This window comes from Python bivittatus, unplaced genomic scaffold (genome assembly GCF_059951505.1).
Source record: "Python bivittatus isolate LINGU-HERP-01145 unplaced genomic scaffold, Pbiv_v1 ctg000190_np1212, whole genome shotgun sequence".
NCBI classification, from domain to species: Eukaryota; Metazoa; Chordata; class Lepidosauria; order Squamata; family Pythonidae; genus Python; species Python bivittatus.
Window position 1 is genome coordinate 21,008,114 of NW_028277042.1, and position 25,576 is coordinate 21,033,689.

The 25,576-nt window shown below is 52.8% G+C and overlaps 1 protein-coding gene across 2 annotated transcripts in view; it reads right to left on the minus strand.

Annotated features, from left to right (window-relative positions):
• Window positions 1–114: 114 nt before the first annotated feature.
• Window positions 115–25,576, minus strand: part of PIEZO1 (piezo type mechanosensitive ion channel component 1 (Er blood group)) — a 77,137-nt gene continuing 51,675 nt past the window's right edge. Inside the window, exons 19-52 of one of the 2 annotated variants that reach the window (XM_088136223.1) lie at window positions 25,200–25,376; window positions 24,799–24,924; window positions 22,135–22,335; window positions 21,252–21,456; window positions 20,436–20,540; window positions 19,544–19,697; window positions 19,018–19,261; window positions 18,747–18,843; window positions 17,793–17,961; window positions 17,062–17,151; window positions 16,321–16,409; window positions 15,581–15,652; window positions 14,079–14,195; window positions 13,030–13,130; window positions 12,303–12,411; window positions 12,060–12,161; window positions 11,080–11,252; window positions 10,872–10,996; window positions 9,969–10,154; window positions 9,095–9,353; window positions 8,317–8,505; window positions 7,836–8,085; window positions 7,104–7,236; window positions 6,327–6,474; window positions 5,593–5,807; window positions 5,341–5,499; window positions 4,565–4,712; window positions 4,126–4,314; window positions 3,610–3,702; window positions 3,236–3,408; window positions 2,784–2,906; window positions 2,482–2,561; window positions 1,491–1,686; window positions 115–758 (exon numbers count right to left, since the gene is read on the minus strand). In XM_088136223.1, coding sequence (XP_087992349.1) covers window positions 509–758; window positions 1,491–1,686; window positions 2,482–2,561; window positions 2,784–2,906; window positions 3,236–3,408; window positions 3,610–3,702; window positions 4,126–4,314; window positions 4,565–4,712; window positions 5,341–5,499; window positions 5,593–5,807; window positions 6,327–6,474; window positions 7,104–7,236; window positions 7,836–8,085; window positions 8,317–8,505; window positions 9,095–9,353; window positions 9,969–10,154; window positions 10,872–10,996; window positions 11,080–11,252; window positions 12,060–12,161; window positions 12,303–12,411; window positions 13,030–13,130; window positions 14,079–14,195; window positions 15,581–15,652; window positions 16,321–16,409; window positions 17,062–17,151; window positions 17,793–17,961; window positions 18,747–18,843; window positions 19,018–19,261; window positions 19,544–19,697; window positions 20,436–20,540; window positions 21,252–21,456; window positions 22,135–22,335; window positions 24,799–24,924; window positions 25,200–25,376 — 5,247 coding nt within the window. In that variant the 3' untranslated portion in view covers window positions 115–508. The remainder of the gene's footprint in view (window positions 759–1,490; window positions 1,687–2,481; window positions 2,562–2,783; window positions 2,907–3,235; window positions 3,409–3,609; window positions 3,703–4,125; window positions 4,315–4,564; window positions 4,713–5,340; window positions 5,500–5,592; window positions 5,808–6,326; window positions 6,475–7,103; window positions 7,237–7,835; window positions 8,086–8,316; window positions 8,506–9,094; window positions 9,354–9,968; window positions 10,155–10,871; window positions 10,997–11,079; window positions 11,253–12,059; window positions 12,162–12,302; window positions 12,412–13,029; window positions 13,131–14,078; window positions 14,196–15,580; window positions 15,653–16,320; window positions 16,410–17,061; window positions 17,152–17,792; window positions 17,962–18,746; window positions 18,844–19,017; window positions 19,262–19,543; window positions 19,698–20,435; window positions 20,541–21,251; window positions 21,457–22,134; window positions 22,336–24,798; window positions 24,925–25,199; window positions 25,377–25,576) is intronic. The other variant, XM_088136222.1, reaches the window with a different exon arrangement.

Genomic DNA, 25,576 nt, shown 5'->3' on the forward strand with positions numbered 1-25,576 from the left:
AAATCACAGCTTTGTTTTTATTATATAGATCTGTATAAATAAAATGACCTCCTATAGAAAAAAATAGTTTGTAGACTCCCTACGGCCCCTTGTTCCCAGCAGCGAGGGCGCTTGCCAAGAGTGGCAGGGAGGGAGGGAGGGAGGGGGCAGCATCTGGACATTTCAGCAGCAGGACAGTGATTCATTTCCAAACGCTTCCTGGTCCCCATGGGAGAAGGAAGCAGGAGTCCAGGACCGGGAGAGGGAGCAGGTGGTATCTTTTGTAAAAAAAAGGGAAATGTGTTTCAAAAAGCGACTGTGTGTCTCCCCCTCTCCCACCGCAGTGGGCTGCAAGTGTGGCTCAGGTTATGGGCTCCCCACCCCCAGAACCTTCAGCAGAAGAGGTGGGGTAGAAAGAGGTGGCGTCCAGGGCCAGCAGCTGGCTAAGTGCACCCTCTGGGCCCCCGCCTCCAAAGGCTGTTCTGGTGGGCGAAGGAGCTCAGCTCCATTCTGGCCGTCCCACCGCCACTCATTCCTTCTCCCGTGTCCACTTGATCATCGTCTCTGGCGAGCGGTACAGGAAGATGAGCTTAGCGTACAGCTCCTCCTCCAACTCAAGTTCTCCCGTCTCCCGAACCAGAAATATGTTGTTGCACAGCTTCAGGATGCGGTCGACGCAGGGCAGCTCCTCAAACATGATCGAGTGGGAGATCTCGCTGAAGAATCCCCGCACGAACTTGCCAATCACCAGCACAATGGAGACGTAGAGACCCATGATCCTGAGCAGAAAAAGAGTCGTACAGTGCTCCTGCATGGCTACCCGAATGCGCGACCCTCCTGCTGTCTTCCCACAGCCTGTTAAAGGCCTCTAGACTCGACGCATTCGCACAATGGACGAAGCTTCAGCAGACTGGCTTGGCAGAATCCGCCGTGATTCGAAAGCCTTGATCGCAGGGCTTAGCATGGGGCAAGATCTCAGCTGTTTGCTCATCCAGATGAAATCCCGGGAAGGGACTGGATGACCAAGCTTGCCACTCTGATCTATGCGTGGGGGGGTTACGTCACTTCAAAGTGGGAAAGGAAGCATCGCAATTCTGAACCCCACTGTTTATTTTTAAACAAGCTTTGCAAGGTGGCCGTGCAAGGTGGGAGGGGGATTGGGGAGCATCCCCCCCGCTTTAGGTTGTTATTTGCAAGCTATTGGAATCTGCGCGCAAAGGAAGCGTGGCTCCATTCCACCCACCAAGGGGCAGCATTTAACCATCTTCCAAGCGCTGTCTTAGTGGAACCAGCTGGAGCAAAGCCAGGGGAGCCCAGGGAGCCCCATTCAACTCGGGTGGGGCACTTGGTCTCTTCCTGGGGAGCTTGGGCACAGCTTTTCTGCCACGTCCTTGGATCGGACAGGCCAAGCCAGCCTACCCTTGTGACAACTTGCACAAGCCGCTCTCCCCGCTCAGAACACACCTAGTTTTCACAGGAGTGGAACCGGGCTGGTGGACTCAATCACTCACCCGTATCCTGCCAGGAAACCGAGGCTGGGAGGACTGACTTTGTCGCTGAAGATGACCATGGGGAGGATGTGGCAGTCCGACTGGCAGTCAACCAGCTGGATCATCCACCACTCCAGGAAACTGGTGCTGCTGTTCCCAGGCCGGACCCGCTGCTGTTTCAGCTGCACTTCAACATCCAGGTAGCTCTTCTCCTCGTCTGGAAGAGGAGATGGGGAGAGGGAAGAAGGCGCTGAATAAGACACCAGCTGTTGATCTGGGCGCTGAGGAAGCTCTTCCTCATGAGTTGCTCCCACTTCTTCAGAGTCCTCCCTGCCCCAATCGCACTGGTTTTTAGGAGTGGCATCAAAGGCATATCTATTCATCCGGCCAGTTTAATTGCTTCTGGTGTCCTCATCGTGGCTTTCAAACTATATTAGTTCTTCCTTTTTTAATGGTTCTGCCATTTTAACCTTTCCGTTGCCTGCCTCAATTGCTGTCGGTAGCACGGATTGGGGCCGTCTGGACTTCAAGGGGAGGCTTCCAGCTGGGGCAGACGCAGCTTTCCCAAACCCCACTGGCAGTCCCCCAGGATCCCACAGTTTTGCTGCCAAAATTCAGGAGCAAAATTCCTGACTTTGTGCAATACTATTTTTGGAGCTCTGTTGCAAAAATAAGGGAGAAAGCAGCGATGGTGGGCAAGCCGCTTGTATTTTCACCTTGGAAAACTGCCCTGCCTGGGCCAAAAATTTCTCTGGCATGATTTTGGGTTCTTGGGGAAGGAGGAAACAGCCATTCGCCTCCTGTTCCCCTTCCCACCTTACAAAGCCAGACGAAACCAGCTCCCCCGGCTGTTCCTGTGATGTCCCGCGGGCATTTCTGCTGGGTGGGGGACCTAATTCTGGCCCCCGGCTTGTTTTCCAGCCAGCACCAGGAACCCCCATCAGAAAGAGAAACGGGAACTAAATGGCAACTGTGAGTTTGTGCAAAGGCAGTTTCCACCCGGCGTCCTCACCTGGGAGCAGAGCCTCAACAGGGTCAGCCTCGGGGCCGCTGGGTGCACGTATATAGGGTGGGAAGAGATGGGATATCCGTCTGGAACAAAGACCAAGCAGAGCAGGGTAAAAAATGGCTCTTTCCAGGGAAGTCTGAAAACACAGACTGCATTTGCAGACAATGCAGTTCAACGTCCTAATGCAGTGTGTGAACCTAGACCCATGCAATCAAATGCCCCTGTCCCCACCTTCCTGGCCCCCCAAGCTCACTCTGGCCCACTTGGCAAAGGGTGCCCTGCCAGGAGGGGCGGGGAGAACTCACACAGGGGCATGATGGGTGCCCTGCAGCAGCCCAGCCAAATTCTGCCTCACAACGCTCTTCTGGTCCAGATCCATGGTGTGCTTCTGGGTGGTGTACTCTGTTTTCCCTCCTTTGCGGAGATCCCTGGCGATGGAGGAAGAGGAGAAAGACGAAGGGAAGAGAATTTTAGGAGCAGGATGTATCAAAGAGAAGCAGAAGAAAAGACAGGAGGAGGACAAACGCTCCAGTTCAGGTCCCTCTGTCACCCTCCTTCATCCATGGGCCCCTTTTCCCCTCTGCCCCTAGGAAGGCTCATCTTTAAAATCCAGATGAAGCAAACTTCTGAGTTCCAGGCAAACCATGCTAAGCTAAAAGCTCACATCTGTTGTGAAGCAGGACGAGCACCGCCCTGCAAAAGAGGGTTTCTGGCCATGGACTTTGCGTAGGCTGACCCGGTCCTGATCCCAAGGTACCTTTGGAAATTCCACGTAAAGCGCAGGGTGATGTCTGAGGAACCGTTGTGTAACTCCTGCCAGAGCTGCTCCCGGCTCGGAGGGCTGATACTCCACAGGGATCCTGAGCTGCCCTCGATGCGGGCCCACGCGATGTCCTCGTAGCCATACTGGGTGATGAACTGCATGGCCAGCTGGGGGCAGCAGAGAGGCCAGGGTCAGCATGGCCCAACCCAGCAGCGCCCGCTCAGTCCAAGCCCACCACGCTTTGGCTCCTTCCATGGTAGGAGCACGGAGCAGTAACGTCGATGGGCCAGGGAGAGATGCTCGTCCTCCCACCCACTGGGACAGGGGGAACACCCCCTTCCCCGCCGTTCCGTCCTGCTAGAACTCACCGGCTCCCGTTCAAACTTATTCGTCAACTTTTCATAGTCCTGAGAGGTGAAGGCTTGGATGGACTGCTGCTGAGCGCTCATGGTGAAGAGGGGCTGAAGGAGAAACACGGGGAGGGGTGGAGGGGATCAAGAGTTTCAGTGACACCATCGATCCTCATTCAGGACAGCCTGTCACACACACCCTCAGTTTCAATGGCACGGCTCTCACAGCTGCCTTAGGGGGCCATCAACCAAGAGAGAAGCACCCAAGATGCAGAGTCGCTGGTGGGGACTCAGCCCGCCCAATCCCAGGGTGGTCCTTGGGGGCCTGGAGCTGGCAACGCCCTTGGGCCACAACGGCTATAATAGCTAAATCCAACTGTCCCCCAAAATCAACACGGTCCACTGTCAGGCGACAACTGCCAGCAGCTCCAGCCAGCAGGGCTAGCCGAGAGGGACGCTGGGAATTGTAGTTCCGCAGCATCTGGAAGTCTGGTGGCCTGTTGCTTTGCTCCTCGGCAAGGCAGCTCCTCTTACCTCGTAGCCACCCAACTTGAGGGTGACAGTGACATCGATGGGGTGATTGACCACACCCACCACGGAGCGCACGAGTGACATGAACAGCAGCGGGAACCAGATGATGCAGATGAGGAAGAGGATGATGAGGCCTCCCATGCCGTATTTGACGATCTTCTTCTTTTTCTGACCCTTGGGTTGCGGGTATTTCTGCAGGGTGAGAGGGGCACAGCACCATCAGGTCAGCTCATGGCACCCTAGGCATTGTCCAAAACCCCCATTCTCCCCTTTCAGGTGTGCCGAGCTACGACTCTCATCCTCCTTACTGTTAACAGCTGGAGGCTGTCGTGCTGACTAGAGACTGGGAACTGAAGTGCTGGCTTGGGGGAGAGACCCCTGAAAAGCTTGCTCTTGGAAGCCCAGACCCAGTCACGCTTCCTCCCCCTCCATGGTGGCCCACCTTCTCCGTCTCACGACTGCACTTGATGATGAAGATGTTGGCATAGATATCTTCCACACACATCCAGTTGGAGAGGGACAGGGTGGTGTCAGTCCAGACCCAGTCCATGACAGCCCGCAGCTCCACCAAGAAAGGCACCAGGCGAAACCTGCAGCCAAGAGATGCAGCTTCAGATTCTCCAGGCATGGAGTCTGGTTGTCCCTGGACAATTCTGCAGAACTTTGTGTTGCCACGTTCCCCCAACCGTTGTTCTCCTCTGCTGCTGCTGCTGCACCCTAATTCTGAGAGCCAGGTGGTGCAGGGGTTGGACTCGGAGTGGGGGCTCCGATTCTAGCCTGCCCTCAGCCAGGGAGAGCCATGGGCCAGCTGCTTCCTCTCAGTCCAACCTGTGCCCCTGGGTTTTGCTGTGGGGAAAAATGGGAGCCAGGAGCATTATGCACACCACCTGAGCGCCTGAAGGAAAGATGGGCTATGAATCAATCAAGCAATTCTGACCCACATTCACATGAAGTTCTACATGTATCTAGAGCAGCGTGTGGTCAGGAAACAGGGTAGCAGACGTAGGGACTGCTGCAGACACAGGACATGGTGGGATCTATGTTCTCAGCTCCCCCCAAAGAAAGATCCACACGTTCTACATCTCTGCAAAGTGTTCCAGTTTCCCCACAGAGCGTCCTGTTGCCTGCCAGGGTGGGCTCTGCTTAAAGGGCCCCACCTCAGGCTGCTACTTCTTCCAGCCCCCCTCTCCCCCATTTTGCTGGGGGATCAGCCGTTACCCTTGGAAGAGGAAGAGGTTCAGGTGGTTGTATTTCTTGGTGAGGAAATTCCCCAGGATGCGAGTCGGGTAGCCGCAGCGGATCTGGTAGGCCGAGAGACCGAAGTAGATGCACTTCACGAAGTACCACAGCTGGGCCACAGTATTCGTGCTGAACTTCCTGAGGAGGGAAATCCAAGATGGTCACGCTCCCCTCCTCTTAAAAGAGCAGGCGCGGGCCGGGGCAGGGGGAAGCGAGGAAGCGCCCAAGCACCTCTCAGTGACTGCAGGTAAAATGAAGAACATCCAGATGTGAATGCCGAAGACCAAGATGACCTGGAAGATGAGTTTACCCAGGACGCTCTTGCGCAGGTAGAGCGCCCGGTCTATGACCATGGTGGAGAACTGAATCAGCAGCATCACCAGGAACGCCTGTGGCACCTGGTCTTCGGAGAGCGAGGACGTGATGTCGGCTGCAGCAGAGTGTTTCTGCGGAGGAAGAGACGCACGGGTAGGAAGGATGGGAGAACACAGTTGCACCCCCCGCCCGGATTTCCCTAGGAGATGCTCAACTCCTGTCCAGAGACCCTCCAACTAGCCATCCCTGGCAATGCCAGGAAACAGCGCTGTCTTTCCCCTTTTAAAGGGTGGGGGGCTGACCCTGTGCTGAATTTCAGGGGCACCTGGAATTTGTCACTCTTTATTTTATCCGAAGCTCAGCAAGAACAAAGGGGGGGGGGTGTCCTCAGGCAGAAGATAAGCCCACGGGGGGACCCCTGCTCCATCCTCTCCTTTGTCCCTCCCCAGCTGACCGAGTTCAGCACCGAAGCCACAGAGGCCGAAAGCTCTGCTGGAATAGTCCAATGGGTGCTTGCTGGATGCCCCGTGACTACAACTCCCAGAATTCCCAGCAGCTTGACCAAGACTTCTGGGAAGTATCGCCCCAGCAAAATAATTGGCTGCAGCTTGAGGAAAGCTGCAAATCCCCAGGGGCCCCGCCAGACTTACTCCAAAGGCCCAGAAGCCAAAAATGATGATGATGAAGTCTACCACGTCAGCCAGGAACATGAGAGCATAGACATCCGTGGCGGCACGGTACTTGCTGTGCAGGATGTCCTGGAAGAACTGCCGCGCTGGCCGGAACATGCGCTCTGCTCTGGAGGAAGAGGGGTGAAGGGGGCTGAGTAAGAGACGCAGGATATGTGTTTTCCGGGTTGCCCCAGCGCAGCACTGCCAAGGGCCAGGATGCCCGGAACAAAGCCGCCTCCGCAGGGTGCCAGGAAGGGCCTGGGGACAGAGCCACAGCCCGGCAGGAAAGGGAAGGTGGGCTTATGGGCAGGCTGCCCACTGTGCTGAGCCACAAACACAATGGTGGTAGAGAGTCAGGAGGAGGACCTCGATGGAGATACGCAGGAACCGTGGCCTAGGCAAAAGGGGCCAAACAGCTTTTAAGTCCAGAGCAATGAGATAACATCTGGAACTGGCTCAGAGAGACGCCTCCCCGATTCACTGGAGTATAAGGGTGGGGGGAGGCGCAGCACAATCTGTTGTTACAGCCCGTCTCAATAAAAGTAGTTTTAGTCTTCCTGCGGAGTTGATTTCCCGGTCTGATCTAGCTAGTAGGGATGACGATGGCTGAACACAACGTATGAACCTGCCACAGCCTAACTCATGGAAGGAAGACCTCAAGCATGACAACCTGTTTCTTGGCGGGGAGAATCAACCCAAAGATGGTCACCTGCCCCGCTCCTCCCCCGCACTCTGGCCCACTTATCCATCACTTACGCAGAGACAAAGCAGTGTTTCATTCGGCGTCTGGCAGCCTTAATCTTTTCTTGGGATGGGCCTGACTTCTTCTTCTTCTTCTTCTTCTCCTTCTCTTCCTCCTCCTCTCCTTCCTGCTCCTGAACCTCTGGGGCTGGGAAACAGATGAGCAGGGGGAGAGCAGGATGAACCCTTGGCCTCTCTCTGGCCCCCTCCTAGCATGTCTCACTGATGTGCTTCAGCCAGGGGGCATGTACAACCGAAACCCTCATCCCCCTCATCCCTCCCACCCTCCTGACTCATCCCAGCCAGCAGATGCAGCCAAAGGAAATCTCTTGGCACAAGGCTTGCCAGGGTGAGGATCCTCTCTGTTAATCTGGCCATCTCAGGGGACCCAGGAAGTGGGCCTTCTTTCTCACGGTGCCTGCCTTATGGAAGGCCATCCCTGCTGAGATTCAAAGGGCCCCAACCTTGAGGGCCTTCTATAAGGCATTCAATACCTCGCTCTTCCTTGGAGCACTGGGCCCAGGGAGTGGGCGAGCCTGTTGGGTTTTGCTCCACATGCATCTGCTTATTATTTACTGTTTTCAACTGTTCCTATATTATTTATGGACTGTTAGCCGTCCAGAATCATGTGTCAATCGGACAGCTATATAAATCTACTTAATCAATGCATCTATTTAATACGTAAACAAATAAACTGGGTCTCCTGCCTCCCACCTTCCGGCTCCTTCCCCAGCGGCCACTACGTACCTGCCTCCCCTGGCTCATCCAGAGACTTGCTCAACTGCTTCTTCTTTTCCTTTTTCTTCCTGAACCGTAAGCGGATCCCCTTCTGCACCTCTGGTTCTGTCTTCTCCTCCTCCACCACGTTCTCTGCCTCAGGGCTGACTGATGCCAAAGGCTCCAACTCTTCCTTTTCCTTGGTTGAAGCTGGTGATTCTCCTGTCTCCAGCTGAGGTCTGGCCAGCAGGTCTTCTTCATGATCCCACAGGCCGTAGCCCTGGAGAGGACAACTCTTTCAGAAAGGGACCAAGGTCTGCTGCAGAATCCAGATGAGCAAAGCATGGGAGAAACCAGCCCAAGCCACCCCAGCTGCATCTCCTGTTAGAATTACTAGCAACTTCCCAAATGTCACATTCTTCGCCAGATGTCCCTTGGCGTCATCCAAGATTGCTCTCCCAGCCCAGATGGGAATTCTAGCTCCAATTTAGGAGCCCGGATTCTCTCTTACCAGGAGCAGAGAGCGGTGGAAGAAGAGCACCAACAGCTGGATCAGGTCGTATTTGATGTAGTTGTCAGTTTTCTCAATGCCCAGGATGCGAGGGGCAAAGAAAGGCTTGCCTTCATAGCGCACCATAGTGGTGTAGCTATTCCAGGGGAAGAAGCCAAACTGGAAAAGGTACTTTAGCACCACCATCACCTGTGCAAGAAGAGAGGCATAAGAGTCCAGGGGAGAAGAGCTCTACCATCTCAAGATCTTCCACAAGGCAGTACAAGAGCAAAGATTTTGTTGCTCCAGCATTTTCCACTAGAAGTTCCTTCTACAAGCAAGGATGGAAGGCAACAACTTTCCTCCTTATCTGCAACCCAACCGCTGGTATATTCAAAGATAAATTGTCTCTGAATATGTAGGCTCAATTCTCAGCCATCAGGATGAGCACGGGGTATTCTTAGCCAATATGTTCAGTCTTTTTGGCCCAAGCTTTATCTCCCCTGACAGGCCCCCCTTGACTTGAAAAAGCCACAAAGGGGGTTCCTATTGGTTTTGGAGCCACCTTCTCCTTCTTGGGGGCAGCTGTGCTTTGTTCTTCCCCAACACCATGGAGAGCCCTAAGCCAGAGTTCCTCAAGCTGGCCCCCTCCGGTGTGGCATGCTGGGCTCCAATTCCTGCAGGCAGGGGAATGAGGGCACCCAGTTAGAGAATCTGCTAGGCCATTTCTCCCAAACCAAGTAAACGTCAGAGACTTCCAATGACTCCTTCCCCCTCCCCACCTAAGAAGGGCCCCCACCTCCGTGTACACAATGGCCGTCATCCAGAAGCACTTGCTGGGACGCGGGATGGAGAGCATGGCCCACAGGAAGATGAGGATGGGCAGGATGATCGAGATGGCCGAGGCGGTGACCATGTTGTTGAGGATGATGATGAAGTAACACAGCAGGTCCGAGTGCCCTGCCACAAAGTGGTAACAGGCCAGCAGCAGCTGCACAAAGCGGTTTTGGGAACGGTAGAACTGCTCAGATTCCTCCAGCTCCTCGAAAGAGACGTGCCTGGAAGGCAGAGGGACCAGGCGGGGTGAAGCAGGGTGGGAAAGCTGCTGTGGGAGCAAAGTTCCTCCCCGGCTGGACTCACAGCATCCGCCACAGTCTGCACGTTTCACATAGCTTCTGAATGTATTGTACCGAACCTGCAACTCCCACAATTCCCTACTCTGCCTGGGAATTCTGGGAGTTGGAGTCCTAACAGACTGGATGGCAGAAATACCGTTCAGTATTTTCCAGCAGAATGTTTTATATTCATTCTCCTTGATCTATAAAAGATATTCCAGTGATCAATGACTGCATCCTTTAGTGGAATAGCAACCTACGCAGTTCTGGAATTTGTAGGTATCCACCGGAGGACTCTCACACAATGCCGGTGTTTACCTCTGAGCTACGTGTTTTCCCCTAGAAAGAGACCATTCCAAGAGTCTTGTGTTATGGTTTGGGACACCCTTGGCCACCCGGAAATTATTCTCCTGCAGGTGCCCCGAATTTTTTTTTCACATGCTGTTGTGTACCTCTAACAGATGAGATAAATGGAAGCCCAGGCAAAGCTGCTCCTTGGCATACGTGACCTTAAGATGCCAACGTAACGGGGAGTCCTTGCTTGTCCCAACATAATACCTGCTCAGTAGCAATTCGCTGGCGGTGCGAGGCCGGCCCTTAGCACAAGCCAGCAGCTCCTGGGAGCTGCTGGGAAGAAGCCCCGCGTTGTCTGGAGGATCCATGGCCGGGATTTGCTCCTCGCTGGCGCTTCGGGAGTTGTAGCCAGTGCTGTCAGCGCTGAAGACCTCGGCCCCGTCGCAGCCACTGTGGAAGGCATAATCGTGGTTACGCAGCCTCTTCCAACGAGGGGCTTCAGTCACCCAAAGGGTCAAGTTTGAGTAGACAACTGAATTCACCCTATTGCCCAGTTTGCACAACACACTGCACCAGAAGCTAACTGCACTGGCTGGACACCTAACACCAGAGCCAGTAAGAAAATTAACCCAGCTCAATACTGTCCAAGTTTAGTCCGCTACTGGAAGGGCTCTACAGAGGTCATCCAACCCCCTTCTCCCAGCAATACAACAAATTTAACTGCTGCCTTCCTAGCAGATGGCTGTCAAGCATCTCCAGTGAACGAGAGGGCACCCACCACCCGGGGGCCATCGGCGCACCTGCCCCCAAGGCAAGGCTACGAGACGATGGAGAGAAAAACAAGGATGGAGGAGGAGGTGGAGGAGAAGACTGAGCTGAGGGCTAGAAAGCCTGGGAGATGCACGTTCAAGGTCTGCCTCCAGGATGGGCTCCCTGTCCTGAGCTGGCCTGGACACAGCTGGTCCCAGATGTTTGCTTGTTGTTCCTGGGAAGATTGGCCCTGTTTGTGCTTCCAGGGGCGCTCCTTCCTCAACTCCTGCTTCGCATCTGGGCCCTACGGGGAGCAGGCGCTGGGGCAGACTCTGCGCCCACAGCCCCACGTGCCACAAGGCAGAGCTGCCCAGTCCTCAGCTTCTGGCTCCCCCCCCCAGCCCCATATGCACCTGCCTGGAAGCCATGCTGTTGGGCGATCCTGCCACTGTCCCAGGCAAGGCTGTGTCCTCCGAGGTGTTGTCGGCCGGCGGGGGCGGCTGGTATAACCTGTCCAGGATGCCTCTTTGAACCTCCTCTGCCTACGTGGACGGGAATACATCTTGAGCAAGCCAGTTTCCCCTCCAACCCCCCACCCTGGCCCAGGCTTGGCTGTGGCGCTCACCTGATCCAGCTGCTGTGTCAGCACAAACCTCTCCAGGCCCAAGATGGTGGACAGATGCTCATGCTCCTTGGTGAAGGCCTGCAGCCACCGGGTCAAGCCGTCCACCATGGCCTGGCTCAGCACCCACAGGAAGCGCAGGCCGTTTAGCACCCGTTGCACAACGTTGCTCTTCCCTGCAGATAAGACCAGCCTGCATTGCTTACAAAATCTCCAGGCAGAAGAGGGAGCCAATATTTCCCTCCTCTGGTTGCTCGCAGCAAACTGCCTCTGCACATGGAGGATCCAGTTGGTTACAAGAGACGCTCTTCAATCCGTCTATCTCCGTCCGTAAGCTGGCAACCCCGCTCGCATCTTGGGGCAGCAAGTTCCTAGTCAACTGTGCACGCTATGAAAAGGATCTTCCGTTGTTCCCCTCTGTGTCAAACTGAGCTACCAGGTCTTTGGAGTAGCACAGAACAAGTCTTTGTCCACACATTCCCCCAAGCCAAGGTTTTTTCACCATGGTTTACTGAACATGCCATCAATTCCCAAGTTTTTCTTTATGTGCACCCTTATCTTGGAGGACTCGCACGTAAGTGTCAGTGACCCAGCCCCTGCTTGTGCCCAATATGACAGACATTTGCCTCCAGTAGCATCTACAGGACCCCAACATTGAAAAGAATAAGAGACCAAATTCTTGTTAAATTCCCTTGGTGTAAACTGAAAAGGTCACAGATAGGAAGTCACTGCACTAAGCCATCCTGGGTTGTTGTGAGATAAGAAACGGTCTTGCTCCTCTCCCTAAGGCAGTGTTTCTGAACCTCAGCAACTTTAAGATGTGTGGACTTCAACTCCCAGAATTCCCCCAGCCAGCATGCTGGCTAGGGAATTCTGGGAGTTGATGTCCACTCATCTTAAAATTGCTGAGGTTCAGAAACACTGTCCTAACAGAACGTAATCCAAATGTAGGAGTCATTTTGTGAGCCTTGCCTTCGTCCTACCTGAAGCTGTCTCCTCCTCCTCCTCCTCCTCTTCCTCCTCCTCCTGGCTGTGACTCTCACCTGGCAATTCACCTGGCTGAGTCTCCCCTTTGGTCTCATCACCTGCAAGAGGGAGAGCTGGTGAAACCAACCTCCTTGCGCTATGGATTGTGTTCAGCTTGGTACAGTTGCCACTCATGTTCTGAACGTGGCAGGAAAGCAGCCCCTTGTGGTCCCAAGCGGGGTTTGGAAAAAAGATCTCACCTGGAGAAGAGGTGCCTTGGGCTGGATCCATCTCCTGTTCTTCCTTCTCCTGGCGCTGTTGTTTACGCAGCACAGACTTGGTGTTGGTGACCCAGGCCTGGTAGGCCAGCTGGAACCAGAAGACAGAAGGAGGTGAGAAGAGAGGCCAAGACTGCCTCCATTCAGCTCCTGGAGAAGCCTCGAGCTGAGAACATCCCAAAAGCAGGAGATTCCACCACCAGGAGGACCATCTCAGGACGACCCAAGGTGGGCAAGGGCAGGGGCAGAGACAGGCAACCCTGGGACCCCAGTGCTTTGAAGGCAACTCCACGATTCCTTGGTGTTGGCTGAGGATGGTGGGACTGAGCTTCTGGAGGGCACCAGGGTTGCCTGCCTCAGGGGGTCTCAGCTTTGCCAGGGGACAACCCAGGGACGTGGGAAGAGAAGCAATTAGAAACACAGCCACTTCGAGCATGTGCTGAGGGTATTCTTATTAATATATTCCATTCATGCATCAGCCTATCCGGGATTGGGGAGTAGGAAAATTGTCATTAAAAAAAGGCTGATATATTTATCCAGCGTCTGTGAGTCTAACTACGAAAGAATAAGGAAGCTTTTGTACCTTGTATCGTAAAACAGTTTCTGTAAGTCTTCCCAGACACTCAGTAATATCTGTGTCTGTGCTCCCCACCTGGCCTCTTCTCTGCACAAGGCCTTTGGGGGGGGAATCTCCTACCCCCATCCTCACCTGGAAGGCGCTCTGCTTTGGGGGCCTCGGATCCTCCACGGCCGACTCCTCGTCCTCCTCGCTGTCCGTCTCAAACAAGAAGTAATCCCCCGAGTGCAGCACTGTGAGCCCCACAGCAAAACGCAGCATCAGTCAAAGCCCTTCTCCTCCTCCTCCCCTCCTCAACCAGCCCCACAAGGTTTGGGGAAGGCCACGGCTCCCTCAAGAACAGAGACATGCAGGAGAAGTGACAGAAAGAGAAGAGTGCCTCTGGGCACGTACAGAGAAGGCCCCTCTATAGGTCAAGGACAGGAAAAGAGGGCAGGCAAAGACGGTAAGAGTGCAGACTGGCTATAGGTCGGAGGAGCTGAGGCCTCCAGACCCACAGGGGCCGTCTCCTTTCAACCAGGGGGGCCCTGAGGGGCCCTTCTCAGCTCCGGGCCCAACCCTGGACCGACCCCACGGCGCTGGAAGGCCGGCCAGAGATCTCGGAGGGGGCAAAAGCTGGTTTGGAGTTGGCTCTTCCTTCCTAAATTGTCCTCACGGTGGGGATTCAGAGACCCCACCTGCTCCAGAGGACTCCCCCGTGTTTGTCAAGTCATCTTGTTGCATTCTCGGTCAGCTCCTCGGCTGCTTTTGTGAATTACAGCACTTTGGATTTTATGCTTTGGGTGGTGTGTTGGCTACTTTTAACTCTGGATGTTGTGCTTTGGGTTGGCAAACTGCCCCGAAACGCTTTGTTGATAAGGCAGGACGCGGCATGCCCTAAACGCACGGGTGCGCGCACACGGACCCAGAGATCTTGCTCCTCCCTCTTTGCTCTCTTTCTTGCATTCACCTCATGACCTGAAGTCAAGATCCAGCCCAACCAACCCTGGGGCTTGCAAGGAACCCTCCACGGCGCCCCCCCATAAAATCCAGGAGGGGTGTTCTTGGGGGCAGAGGGCAATTCACGGAAGGCCCCACGCCTGCAGCTTGATCGCAAAGGGCATTCGAGGGGGTAGGAGGGGAGATCCTTCCAAACGGGAGTCCGCTCCCCTTGCCCAGTTCTGTTCGTGCAAACACATTACCCCTGTAATGGCCCTGCCTCCCCCGGCAGCCTCCGGGCCCCCGAGAAGGAAGGGCTACTTCCTCTTGGGAGAGTACAGCAGGTGATGTGGGGCTGCCCTCCACAGAATGTGGCTTTCCTTGGAAGGAAGAAAAGAGAAGCAGAAAGGGTCAAAAGCTGCACAGAGCCACAAAGTTTCTCAAGAGGCAAAAAATTGCAGACACACTCCCAAGCAGGCAAGCCTAAGAAGCTGGCGAAGGGGAAGGAGAAGCGTTTGCGCCAGCGGTTCACGCAGACCGGCAACATCTCAGCAGGGTTCCTGGCAACCGACTCTCCCACCTTGGCTGGGACCTTGTGGGTGCCAGTTGGGTGCTCTGGATGGTGCCTAGGAGGCCCTGGTCCCCTTCTTCAGGGTGGGTTCCTATCCTGCAGGGCAAGGGCTATTCCTAGGTGGACCAGATCTCTCTCTCTTTGGAGGTTGCGTTCTACTAAGCCAGACCCTGGTCCATCGGGCAGAGCCCGTATCACACGCTAAAGGATAATGCTGGGTAAACACTCCAAAAAGACTATCTACGGCATGCAGTGCCAAAGCGCGCAAGCCTTTCATGGCTCAATCTGGTGGTCTGGCTCAGCCAACATGCCTAAAGCAGGGGTAGAGGATAGAGGGGAGAGGGAATGGCCTCGAAGGACAGGAGGAAGAGTTGCTAGCAAGGCAACGGTCAGATAAGAAGGGGCTGAGCCCGGGGCAAGAATGCAAGGTGAGTAAACCTTTCAGACGAGCTCCTCCCTATTTTTCACAAAGATAAAGAGTGGGAGGGAGGGGGAAGCACATTCAGACTTGCGAGATTCTGCTACTACAGCTTTACAATAAAAGTAGGACTGACCTACATGGCATTGGCTTCTTAGTCTGGTCTACCTAGTTGGGTTGACAGCAAGCAATGATCCAAGCCCATTCTGTACTCCACCCAGTCCACGTGCTACAGCAAACCATAATTTAACCTCAGCTGGCTAAGCCAAACACAGAGTAGCCGCAGAAGGGCTCAGGTGTGAACCAGCTGGTGTTCACAGTCCAGACGGCCCCAGTTCCGCTTCCGGGGAGCCCACCCAGTTGGTCAGGGCTGAACCTGGGATCTGCAGGCAGCCACACCACTAGGCCTCCTCGCAGACAGGGGCTCCTCAAAGCCTTGGCAGCCACAAGAGACAAGCAACCAGGGGTTCTAGGGCTTCTGACACCTGGCAAGGCCTGCAGCTGCAGCAGTCTTCGGAAGGACACGGGCAGCGAGAGACGCCGACTCAGAAAGGCAGCCCACAGCAGCCCCGAGAGACGCTGCAGCCTGAAGCTAGAGGAAGAAGAGAGCCCCCCAGCCAGAGAGACGCATGCAGAATGGAGGTGATGGATTCAGAGCCCAATGATGCCTTGGTTAGCAACCGGAATGGCCTCCGCAGGCAGAGTCAGGACTCGCCCAGAGCAGAATGAGCCAGGGTTAGTATGCCCGCCAGCCCTGAGCTAGGGCTGGGCTGTACCTGTGGCGTGATCCAGCCATGGGCGCCACCAGCGCTTCTTTGGGTGGGCAGGGTCCTTCTTGGCGCCTGAGGCTGTGGAACAGGGTACAAAGGCAGATGAGGGATGCATGAAGGGGCAGGGGAGGCTGGTCACGGATGCTGCCAGCCGAGCCCAACCGAGCAGCCGCTCCGCCTCCTAACGCACACCGATGCCTTCCGTGAGCCCAGGGCGGAGAGCATCCAGCGCCACTTCTCTCTCTGCCCCAGGCCTCCTCGGCAGGCAGCCCATAACCTCTGGGGGCCCAAAGTCGTGCCTGCTTCATGTGGCTGTGAGCGGGTGAAAGAACAGAGCATCTACCGCTCTTCATAGAGACCAAGCGGTGTGTAATGAAATGCTACGTTGTGGTTGCAGGCAGGAAGACCCTGAGTCATAGGAGGAAGGCGGGTGGGACCTGCAAGAATAAAGGGAGACCCGCATCCTCCCCCATCAGCCTCCCACTGGTCCAAATTGCATCTAAGAGTTACTCTTTTCGGGATATCCCGTGATGAGAATCCCACAAGTTCACGCTGTGTTTGTAGGACCATCTGCCCAGAACAAGGGCCCTGGAATTGCTTCAATGTGGGCATCCAGTAAAACCGTGTCTGTGGAACAGGCCGCTTTGGTGTCTGCTGCCCTCGGGGAGGCCAGAGGGCCAAGCCACGGACTTCCTGGAGGGTTTTCACAGAGGTTCCCCAGCCTGGCCCTGAAACCCACTTCACACCTGGTGTGTCTGCCTCCGTGGTCTCTTCTGAATCCCTGGCCAGCTGTCCCTGGTGGTACTTCTCCTGCTTGGCTCGAATCCGTTGCATCCTGTGGGCACAGGGCAGGAGCCGGGCTGTGGCACTGGGTTTCCATCTCTCCATCCCAACATCCATCCTGATTCTCTTTTGCCTGCAGGGTTCCTCACCTCGAGTAATTTCTCTGGGCCCCAGGAGCCATAGTCCATGGCTCAGTCCTGCAAGAACCTTCCTGCCCAGTTCCCATGTGTCTCCTTGCCCCACCCTGCCAAGGCTAGACCGGCAGCCCTCTCCAGGTGTACTGCAGGCATTTTCTCATCCCTGCCTGAAGGAGCCAGATTTGCTCCTGGAACTCTGTCCACCAGGGCAGAAGCTTTACCACTAGCGATCTCTCTCCTCCCCCAGAGGCCTGGAGCCCCTCCACAGCTGTGGTTCCCATCTGCAGACCCTTCAGAGCGAACTGGTGGCTTGAGGGCTGGCAGGTCCCTCAGAAAGGAGAGCCAGACCAGCTGCTAAAGCCAGAGATCTCCCGGATGAGAGAGCTGGTGGTTCACCTCCATCTCAAGTTCCAGGAGGGCAGGAAACAATTAAAACGAAATCCACTTCTTTGGAAACTGCTCCAGGGAAGGGCATCTCCTACCCCAGTCCTCAAAGCTAGGATACCTTCCTGGGCCCTCTTCCCTGGCTGGGGGGTCTTCCTCTCCCTCCCCTCCCGCGACACTCACTGCCGCTTAAGTTGGACCAATGACTTCTTTTCCGCCTGGTGGTGGGAGGTCATCTGCTTGATCATCCTGGCTTTGAAAAGTGCGAAGCCCCTGCAGAGAGAGAAATCAGGGTCCGTGACACGCAGCGCACACAGGGGTGCTGGGAAAAGCTGCTTTCTGCTTCTATGCAAAAGCTTCTCATTTCTCTAAGATGGACTGCTGCTCAACATGGAGGTTGCATTCCTACTCATTACCGTTCATAAGACTGTCAGAAAGGGCCCTGCTGAACCAGATCCCTGATTTCCCGAACCAAACATCTCTTATAAACAGGCCACAGTTCACTGCTCTTCAGCCTCAGTAACTGGCTTTCCGTGTTTACTGCAAACTGCTCCCAGGCCTGTATGACTACAATATCCACAATTCCCAGTTAGGGTGGCTAGGATTTATGGCAACTGGAATCACAATACGTGAGGTGGAGACAGGGCAGGGCAGCCTGCAGGATGCTGCTTCTCCCCTTGACATTCCCGATAACTGGGCCGCTGGCTTACCAAGGCCATCCTCATCTTCTACCTCTCCCCCTGGGTTGTGACACTCCGCATTCCCAGATGTGCAAAGCTCCTCGCTGCATGACAAACACGTCCCTCCAGATCTCTGGTGGTGCTGTGGTGCAGGGCAGCGAGCTGAGAGCGGGCCCGCGGCTGTGCTGTTGATGCTCCCCATTTCTTGCTTCACCCCAGCCCTTCCCTGCTCACCTGGAGGCCTGCAGAGCTGAAGCCTTGAGGTCGGCCAAGACATGCAAAAAGTAGTAGCTGAGGAAGACCCTGCGCTGCAGGAGCAGGAAGATGAAGCAGATGCTGTCCCAGATGATGCCGGCTTCCTCCACAGGCAGCACGCAGTCCTGGTTCTTCTCCACATCCTTGGCTGGCAAAGAAGGAAGGAGGGAGGGGCTCAGATGTGGAGCAGAGCAGGAGGGGACCCTGAACCCCTCCCCACTCAAGGCCCAAACATGACTGTCCCCCCAGCTGCTCTCCATCAATGGGGGACCCTTGACTCCTTCACATTCCCAACCTCCAGGGCATCTCTAGAGTAGAGGAAGCTCTTCCCAGGCCCTCTTGAATGGACACATCTTTACAAACTCAGCAAATCAGAAGTGTCATCAGGTGCACAACGCATCTTTCATTCAAATCTGTTTTTTATGACTGAATACACATGTCAGTGCAAACAGACTAGAAATAATAAAAGCCACAATGAAATGTAACCTGATAGGTCCAGTTTTGGGTATTGTTTATGCAACACGCTAAATGATAACCTTGAGTAAACACATTAAAAAGGCTATCTATAACACACGGTGCCAAAGTAAACCAACCATTTTGTGGCTTAATCTGGTTGGCTGAATCTCCTCCAACATGCCCAGAGCAAGGTGTATCTTTGTTTGTCTTTCTCCAAAGTCTTTTCCCTATGAGCAGCTTTTAGCACCTTCTGAAGTTCTCCAGCCATCACTGGCCAAAGCAACAGTAACATGGACAGGTCTTCTATCACTTCAATGACAGTTGGGCAATGCTGTGAGAAACAGCTTAGCTACTGAGATTTATAAACCCTTCCGTTCACACCATTTTTCCAGAGTCAAGGTCCACCAAGAAAACTGAGGAAGGGAAGCTCTCAGGTCTCCTCTCAGCTGCTGCAGGATGACAACAGCAGATACTCACGGTCATAGTACCCCTTGACAGTGCAGGCCAGGCTGAAGAGCTGAATGACCCAACAGAAGCTGTTCTGCATTTGCTGGACAAAGACGCAGGAGAGGAGCTGGCAGAAAAAGAAAGGCAGTCACACCTCACCCAAAAGGAGCTGTCTGCATTCAGATCAAAGATCCAGATGTTGGGCACAGAAAATCTGGATCCGCCAGGCAATTTTGAAATTAGCCTGCATCTCTAGATGATGGTGAGGGACCGAAATGTTTGCAGAGAACTTAAGTCCTACCGAGAGCATATTCTTGGCAATGATCACCGTCACATTGTAAAGAATGAGGCAGTCCCACAGTATCAGGCGGGCTCGGAGGGACCAGCACAACATGGCCGTGCCAAAGAGCAGCAGGTAGAAGCAGGCCATCAGGTAGCCCAGACCAAAGACGCTGATGCGATTGGCCCCAGCGATGAAGACAATGACCAAGACGAACCAGAAGAGGTAGCGGAACACGCACACCTTGACCATGTCTAGGTAGGACCTGGGAAAAGGAGAGGAAAAGTTGAGAAGAATCTGGCTGAATCAAATCAAGAATCCAATGAAAGTCATTGATCTTGGATGGTTAGGCAGACTGCCCTGAACCTAGAGGTTTCTCAACTGGTTTAATCCCAGTTGTAAGATATTTAAATGCAGTTCTGATTAAAACACCCTTCATTCTCCTTAACTAGGATAAGTCATCCTAGTTAGCATGAAGCAAGCCAGGAAAAACAACCCACTGGCAAATCACGGCTCATACTAGCTCAGGGGGCTGTTTTGCACTCACCTGCAATTGACAAAATTGGGCACGGGGTTTGGCTCCCCCTGCAGGGGCTCAAGATGCTCCCTGTTGTCACCAGCCAATTGCACCCATTCCTCCGTTTGTTCATTGACAAAAACTTTCCACTGTTGAGATGCACAGAGCAGCAAGAGGAAGTCACCTGCGGGAAGCGAGGGGGGATTTTATTGCCCATCACACCCAAAGACAAACAAATATGGCTGTGGCTAGCAGAAGCACCTCCCCTTTCAGAGCGGGGGCAGAGCCCACTAGTGAGTCACCCCCCATCCCAAGGGGTGTGGCCTACCATGACTCCTCCTAATTGGTGCAACCCATATACTGCAGCTTGGCGAGGCAGGATTTTCCAAGAGGAGGAGGGCCTTGAGAACAGTTTGGGGGCTTGAGGATGGTTTGGGGGATTTATTTTCAGTTGTTAACCACGTTCAACCCATTTTAGGGTTTATAGCACAATGTTGGAGTATTTCCTCTCTCAGAATAGGAGGAAACTGAACCACCAATGCTCGAGCTCCTCAAGGGAGGTGTTCTAGATGCCGAATCCCCACCCTAAGGGGAACGATTCACAATGGCTTCAACGCCCCCCCAAACTGGCACAGCCAAGAGACTCCAGTCCAGCTTCCCCGCAGGAGCTGTTCCTGGTGCTGAACTTGGGCCACTCCTGAATTAAGGCTCAGGCTGGCAGCAGATCACTGAGAAAGATTTTAATTACCCCAGTCAAACACCAAAATAACACACCCCTTCCGAACTCACTTCCCAAATTGGGAAGGTATTTGTTTGCTTCCATGCCATGCCTTGCCACTAATTACTACACAGTAAGGATGAAAACAACAACTGTCTTCTGCCAGCTTTTCCAACAGCAGGAGGGCTATTTCCAGGTACTCACTCATGAGATGGACAGAATTGGGTTTCATGAAGAAGTCAGGGAAGTACATCCATTTGATGAGAACGGAGGTAATGGGGAGGGTGTGGCTCCACCTCCAGGGGTAATCTAGGCAGGCAGGAGGCAAAAACACAGGTGTGTTGGGAAAAGCACCTGGATCTGGAACCAAGCGGCCCTCCCCACTCTATTTCAGGATCTTCCCCTCTCTAAAGCTTTTCCTTCTAGAAGGAAGCCCTGTGGTACTTTTTGCCTCCAATGCTGGTGATGGTGTATCTTGAGTAGCAGCTAGTAATCTCCTCCAGGGAGTTGTATACTTCTCATTTAAAGCTTAACTGATGGCTGTCATTGCATCTTGAAACAGGAAAGTCAACTAAGAACCAGCTCCTCCTGTGTGTCCTGAATCTTCCTACTTTTTGTGAATGACCTGCTGGTTCAAGGAGAAAATTCTTCCCACGACCACATGGGAAATTGATAAACTTCTAGTATCCCTTACTCAGCTCTTTCCTAACCTAAAATGCCCCAGATATTGCAAGCCTTTCTCAGTGGGGAACCGTCCACTGGATGTTTCGGATGACCTTATTCTGGTTAAACAATGTCCTTGTGGTGCGAGGATCAGAACGGCACTAGGTATAACAACTGTGGTTGCCTTCTTTGTTGTTTGCTATGCAAATAATTGCTTTCTGTGCATTTTATGAGCTCCATCGATGGCCCCGTGGGAACTGAGGAGTGGAGGAGCGGAGAGGATGCCCAGCCGCTCATTCAAATTGGAAAGGAAGACCAACGGCAACACTTGGCTGGCTCCCTAGGCCGGAGTCTTACCAGTGCAGAGAACTGGAGGAATCCCAACGCAGAGAAGATACTGGAAGATGAGGAAGAGAGCTAGGAAGAGACAGTACTTGGGCCAGAGCTTGGCAATGGCCTGACGCCGCCTCCGTGTCAGGATGACAACCAACCAGCACCCATGGAAGATCACCATGAAGTTCATGCGCTGGCCAATCACGTTCACCGTCACTAGAAAGCAAATCTGGGGAAAGCGAAGGAAAACAAGCCAGGGAAGAGGGTGCACTGGAGAATTTTGGTCTGGTGGCATCTTGGGAGATGGGTGAGAAATCTCTACTCTACATCAAGGACTGTTTCCAAGGCTTAAGAAGCTTCTCCTTCTCTTCACCAAACACCACACCCCTTTTTAAAAACTTATTACTGCATTTTTATCCTGAGTGGGGAATCTGCCTTCATTTTCTCCTCATCATAACCACCAGCACCCTGTGGGGTGGATAAGGCTGGTCCAAAGTCACTCTGAGAGCAACAGGGCCAAAGAGGAATTTGAAGCCAGGTCCCACAAGTTCCAATTTGACATTTCAAGCCTTATATCCCCTTGGCTTCCCCTCTGCTTTACTGGATTTCCACAGCTGGGGAGAGATGAACACTTTGAGTACCCCAAAGGAAAAGCAGGGATAAAACATAAAGAAATGCAGAAAAGGGCCATCCACTTGTCGCCTCCTGAGAAATATGTTTACTTGCAGGGGCCCCTCTCAAAAAATGTTCCTGCACCTCCTATTGTGATGACCAGAGAATGCCCAGAAAATACAATGGAGGGGGGAGGGGCATAAAAGTCACAATGGTGGTCATGACCATGACTTTTCCAATGTACACAACTTAGGTAGCATCTTCTCCCTACCCCGGCCAGCAGGGTCCAACTCACCTCAAGGCCAAACTTGTAGAAGAAGTAGTTGATGAAGTACTTGATGCAGTTCAGCAAGCCTTTATCTAGGTTCTGGCGTGTTGCATCCTCAAAGACGGTCTGGGTGAGTGGAGGTACCAGCTGGTGTTGCTTGCGATAGTATTCCTGGCATCGATACACAACAGCTTCAAAAACCAGCAGGACCAGAACTTGCAGATGGTTCTGAAGAGGAAGAAGAAAGAGATGAGCAAAGCAACAAGAACAGGAAAAAGAGACCAACTAGCCTTTGTACCAAACAGGTCCCCCTCCAGATGTGCTGGACTTCCACTTCCATCGGGCTGGCTGGTGATGATAAGTGAGGTAAACCAATCTCTCTAGACTGTGCCTGATTGAGAAATGTTGCTGAAAGGATCATGGTGCCTAGAAGGGACTCCAAATTCCAGGTAACAAGGGCAAAAAGAGAAGGTCCTTGGCTCCAATGGTGCATTCTCTCTCCCCCTCTAACCTCAGAATGGATTTCTCATTGTTTTAGATATGCTTATACATCATAAAATAAATATTTTGGTCACAGAGATAAGCCTAAATTTTCCAGAAAGTAGCATCCATTGCTCTCTTTCCAAAAGAGATGCTGCTGAAACATAAATACTGGTTGGGGAATGACCCACCAAGAGGAAGTTACAGTGCAATGAATCACCATTCTAGCTCCGTCCATGTGGTTCCAGGCAAAGATTATCTACAGTGGGGCAAAAAAGTATTTAGTCAGCCACCAATTGTGCAAGTTCTCCCACTTAAAAAGATGAGAGAGGCCTGTAATTTTTATCATAGGTATACCTCAACTATGAGAGACAAAATGGGGAAAAAAATCCAGAAAATCACATTGTCTGATTTTTGAATAATTTATTTGCAAATCATGGTGGAAAATAAGTATTTGGTCACCTACAAACAAGCAAGATGTCTGGCTCTCACAGACCTGTAACTACTTCTTTAAGAGGCTCCTCTGTCCTCCACTCGTTACCTGTAGTAATGGCACCTGTTGGACCTTGTTATCAGTATAAAAGACACCTGTCCACAACCTCAAACAGTCACACTCCAAACTCCACTATGGCCAAGACCAAAGAGCTGTCGAAGGACACCAGAAACAAAATTGTAGACCTGCACCAGGCTGGGAAGACTGAATCTGCAATAGGCAAGCAGCTTGGTGTGAAGAGATCAACTGTGGGAGAAGACATACAAGACCACTGATAATCTCCCTCGATCTGGGGCTCCATGCAAGATCTCACCCTGTGGGGTCAAAATGATCACAAGAATGGTGAGCAAAAATCCCAGAACCACATGGGGGGACCTAGTGAATGACCTGCAGAGAGCTGGGACCAAAGTAACAAAGGCTACCATCAGTAACACACTATGCCGCCAGGGACTCAAATCCTGCAGTGCCAGACATGTCCCCCTGCTTAAGCCAGTACATGTCTGGGCCCGTCTGAAGTTTGCTAGAGAGCATTTGGATGATCCAGAAGAGGATTGGGAGAATGTCATATGGTCAGATGAAACCAAAGTAGAATGTTTTGGTCTAAACTGAACTCGTGTTTGGAGGAGAGAGAATGCTGAGTTGCATCCAAAGAACACCATACCTACTGTGAAGCATGGGGGTGGAAACATCATGCTTTGGGGCTGTTTTTCTGCAAAGGGACCAGGACGACTGATCCGTGTAAAGGAAAGAATGAATGGGGCCATGTATCATGAGATTTTGAGTGAACACCTCCTTCCATCAGCAAGGGCACTGAAGATGGAACGTGGCTGGGTCTTTCAGCATGACAATGATCCCAAACACACTGCCCGGGCAACGAAGGAGTGGCTTCCTAAGAAGCATTTCAGGGTCCTGGAGTGGCCCAGCCAGTCTCCAGATCTCAACCCCATGGAAAACCTTTGGAGGGAGTTGAAAGTCCGTGTTGCCCAGCGACAGCCCCAAAACATCACTGCTCTAGAGGAGATCTGCATGGAGGAATGGGCCAAAATACCAGCAACAGTGTGTGAAAACCTTGTGAAGACTTACAGAAAACGTTTGACCTCTGTCATTGCCAGCAAAGGATATATAACAAAGTACTGAGATGAACTTTTGATATTGACCAAATACTTATTTTCCACCATGATTTAAATTTAAATGATTTAAATTCTTTAAAAATCAGACAATGTGATTTTCTGGATTTTTTCCCCCATTTTGTCTCTCATAGTTGAGGTATACCTATGATGAAAATTACAGGCCTCTCTCATCTTTTTAAGTGGGAGAACCTGCACAATTGGTGGCTGACTAAATACTTTTTTGCCCCACTGTATAATCTCTTCCCAAAATATCTCAAAACAGTCACACAACTGTAGCCCTTTCCCCATTTCTACTTAACTGTCTGAACCTCCCTTCAAGGGAGTTTGATCATTTATGTCCAGGTTCTCCTATCACATTCTGCAACAACTACACCTAATTATGCCTTCGCCACTACTAACTTACAGAAAAGGGCACACCAGCCTGGAGGTTGTTAGCCGTCACCTCAGCGGTGACCAGATTTCCACAGCTGGGCTGGAGAACCTCAAGTGACTGAGCAGGGGCAAAATGGAGCTCTGGCCCCCCCTTCCCAAATCCCTCCACGGAAGCCAGAAAGAGAGCCGTGCTCGGAGAGAACAGCTGCCACGCACCTGGATGTAACCCAGATTGGGGTATCTCTTGCGGATACCAAACCAATTTGCTGGGTCGACGGGACCTTGGTAGAGGGTAGAATTGCCGATCTCCTCTGGCTGGAGGTTGGTACTGTTGAGCAGAGGCTAGAGGGCAAGAAGGAATTATAACATCTTCTTTTGTATTGTATTATAGTACAAGAATTTACAACTCTTCCAGGGAGGTTAGGGTAGAATGTAAACTCTTGACTGGATCATCAGCCAGCATTTGTTCAACCTATTCCCCTCGTGACCCGAGTTTTTGTTCCCCTCCACATCTATTTCTGGAACTCCATTTCCCACACACACATCCTGAGGCCTGAAGACACCCTCCCTCCCTCCCACACACACACACTTCTGGGTCTAAGGTTGGGGCAATTTACCAAGCTGCAGTTATTGGCATAGTCTTGTGGGTTGACAATCTTCAACTGGTACAGCATCTTGCAGACAATGATGATGCAGGCCCAGATGGTGGAGAGGCAAGAGGCCATGCGGCAGAAGCGGCTGTAGGGCACGGCAAAGGCCCACAGCACCACCAGCAGGAAGTTCATCACCGACACCTAGGCGAGAGGAGAGGAAGAGAGGATGTGCAACAGCTGAAACGCTGGGCTGTGCAGGGGAGGCCGGGGGACAGCGTTCTGATAAGATGACCAACCTTCCTTTGTTTTTTAAAAACAAAGCCCCTTATGGGGAGGAAAGGGCTGGAAGCTTATCCTGATGCTTCAGGATGTGTCCAGGCAAGACTCCCACAGCCTCAAGG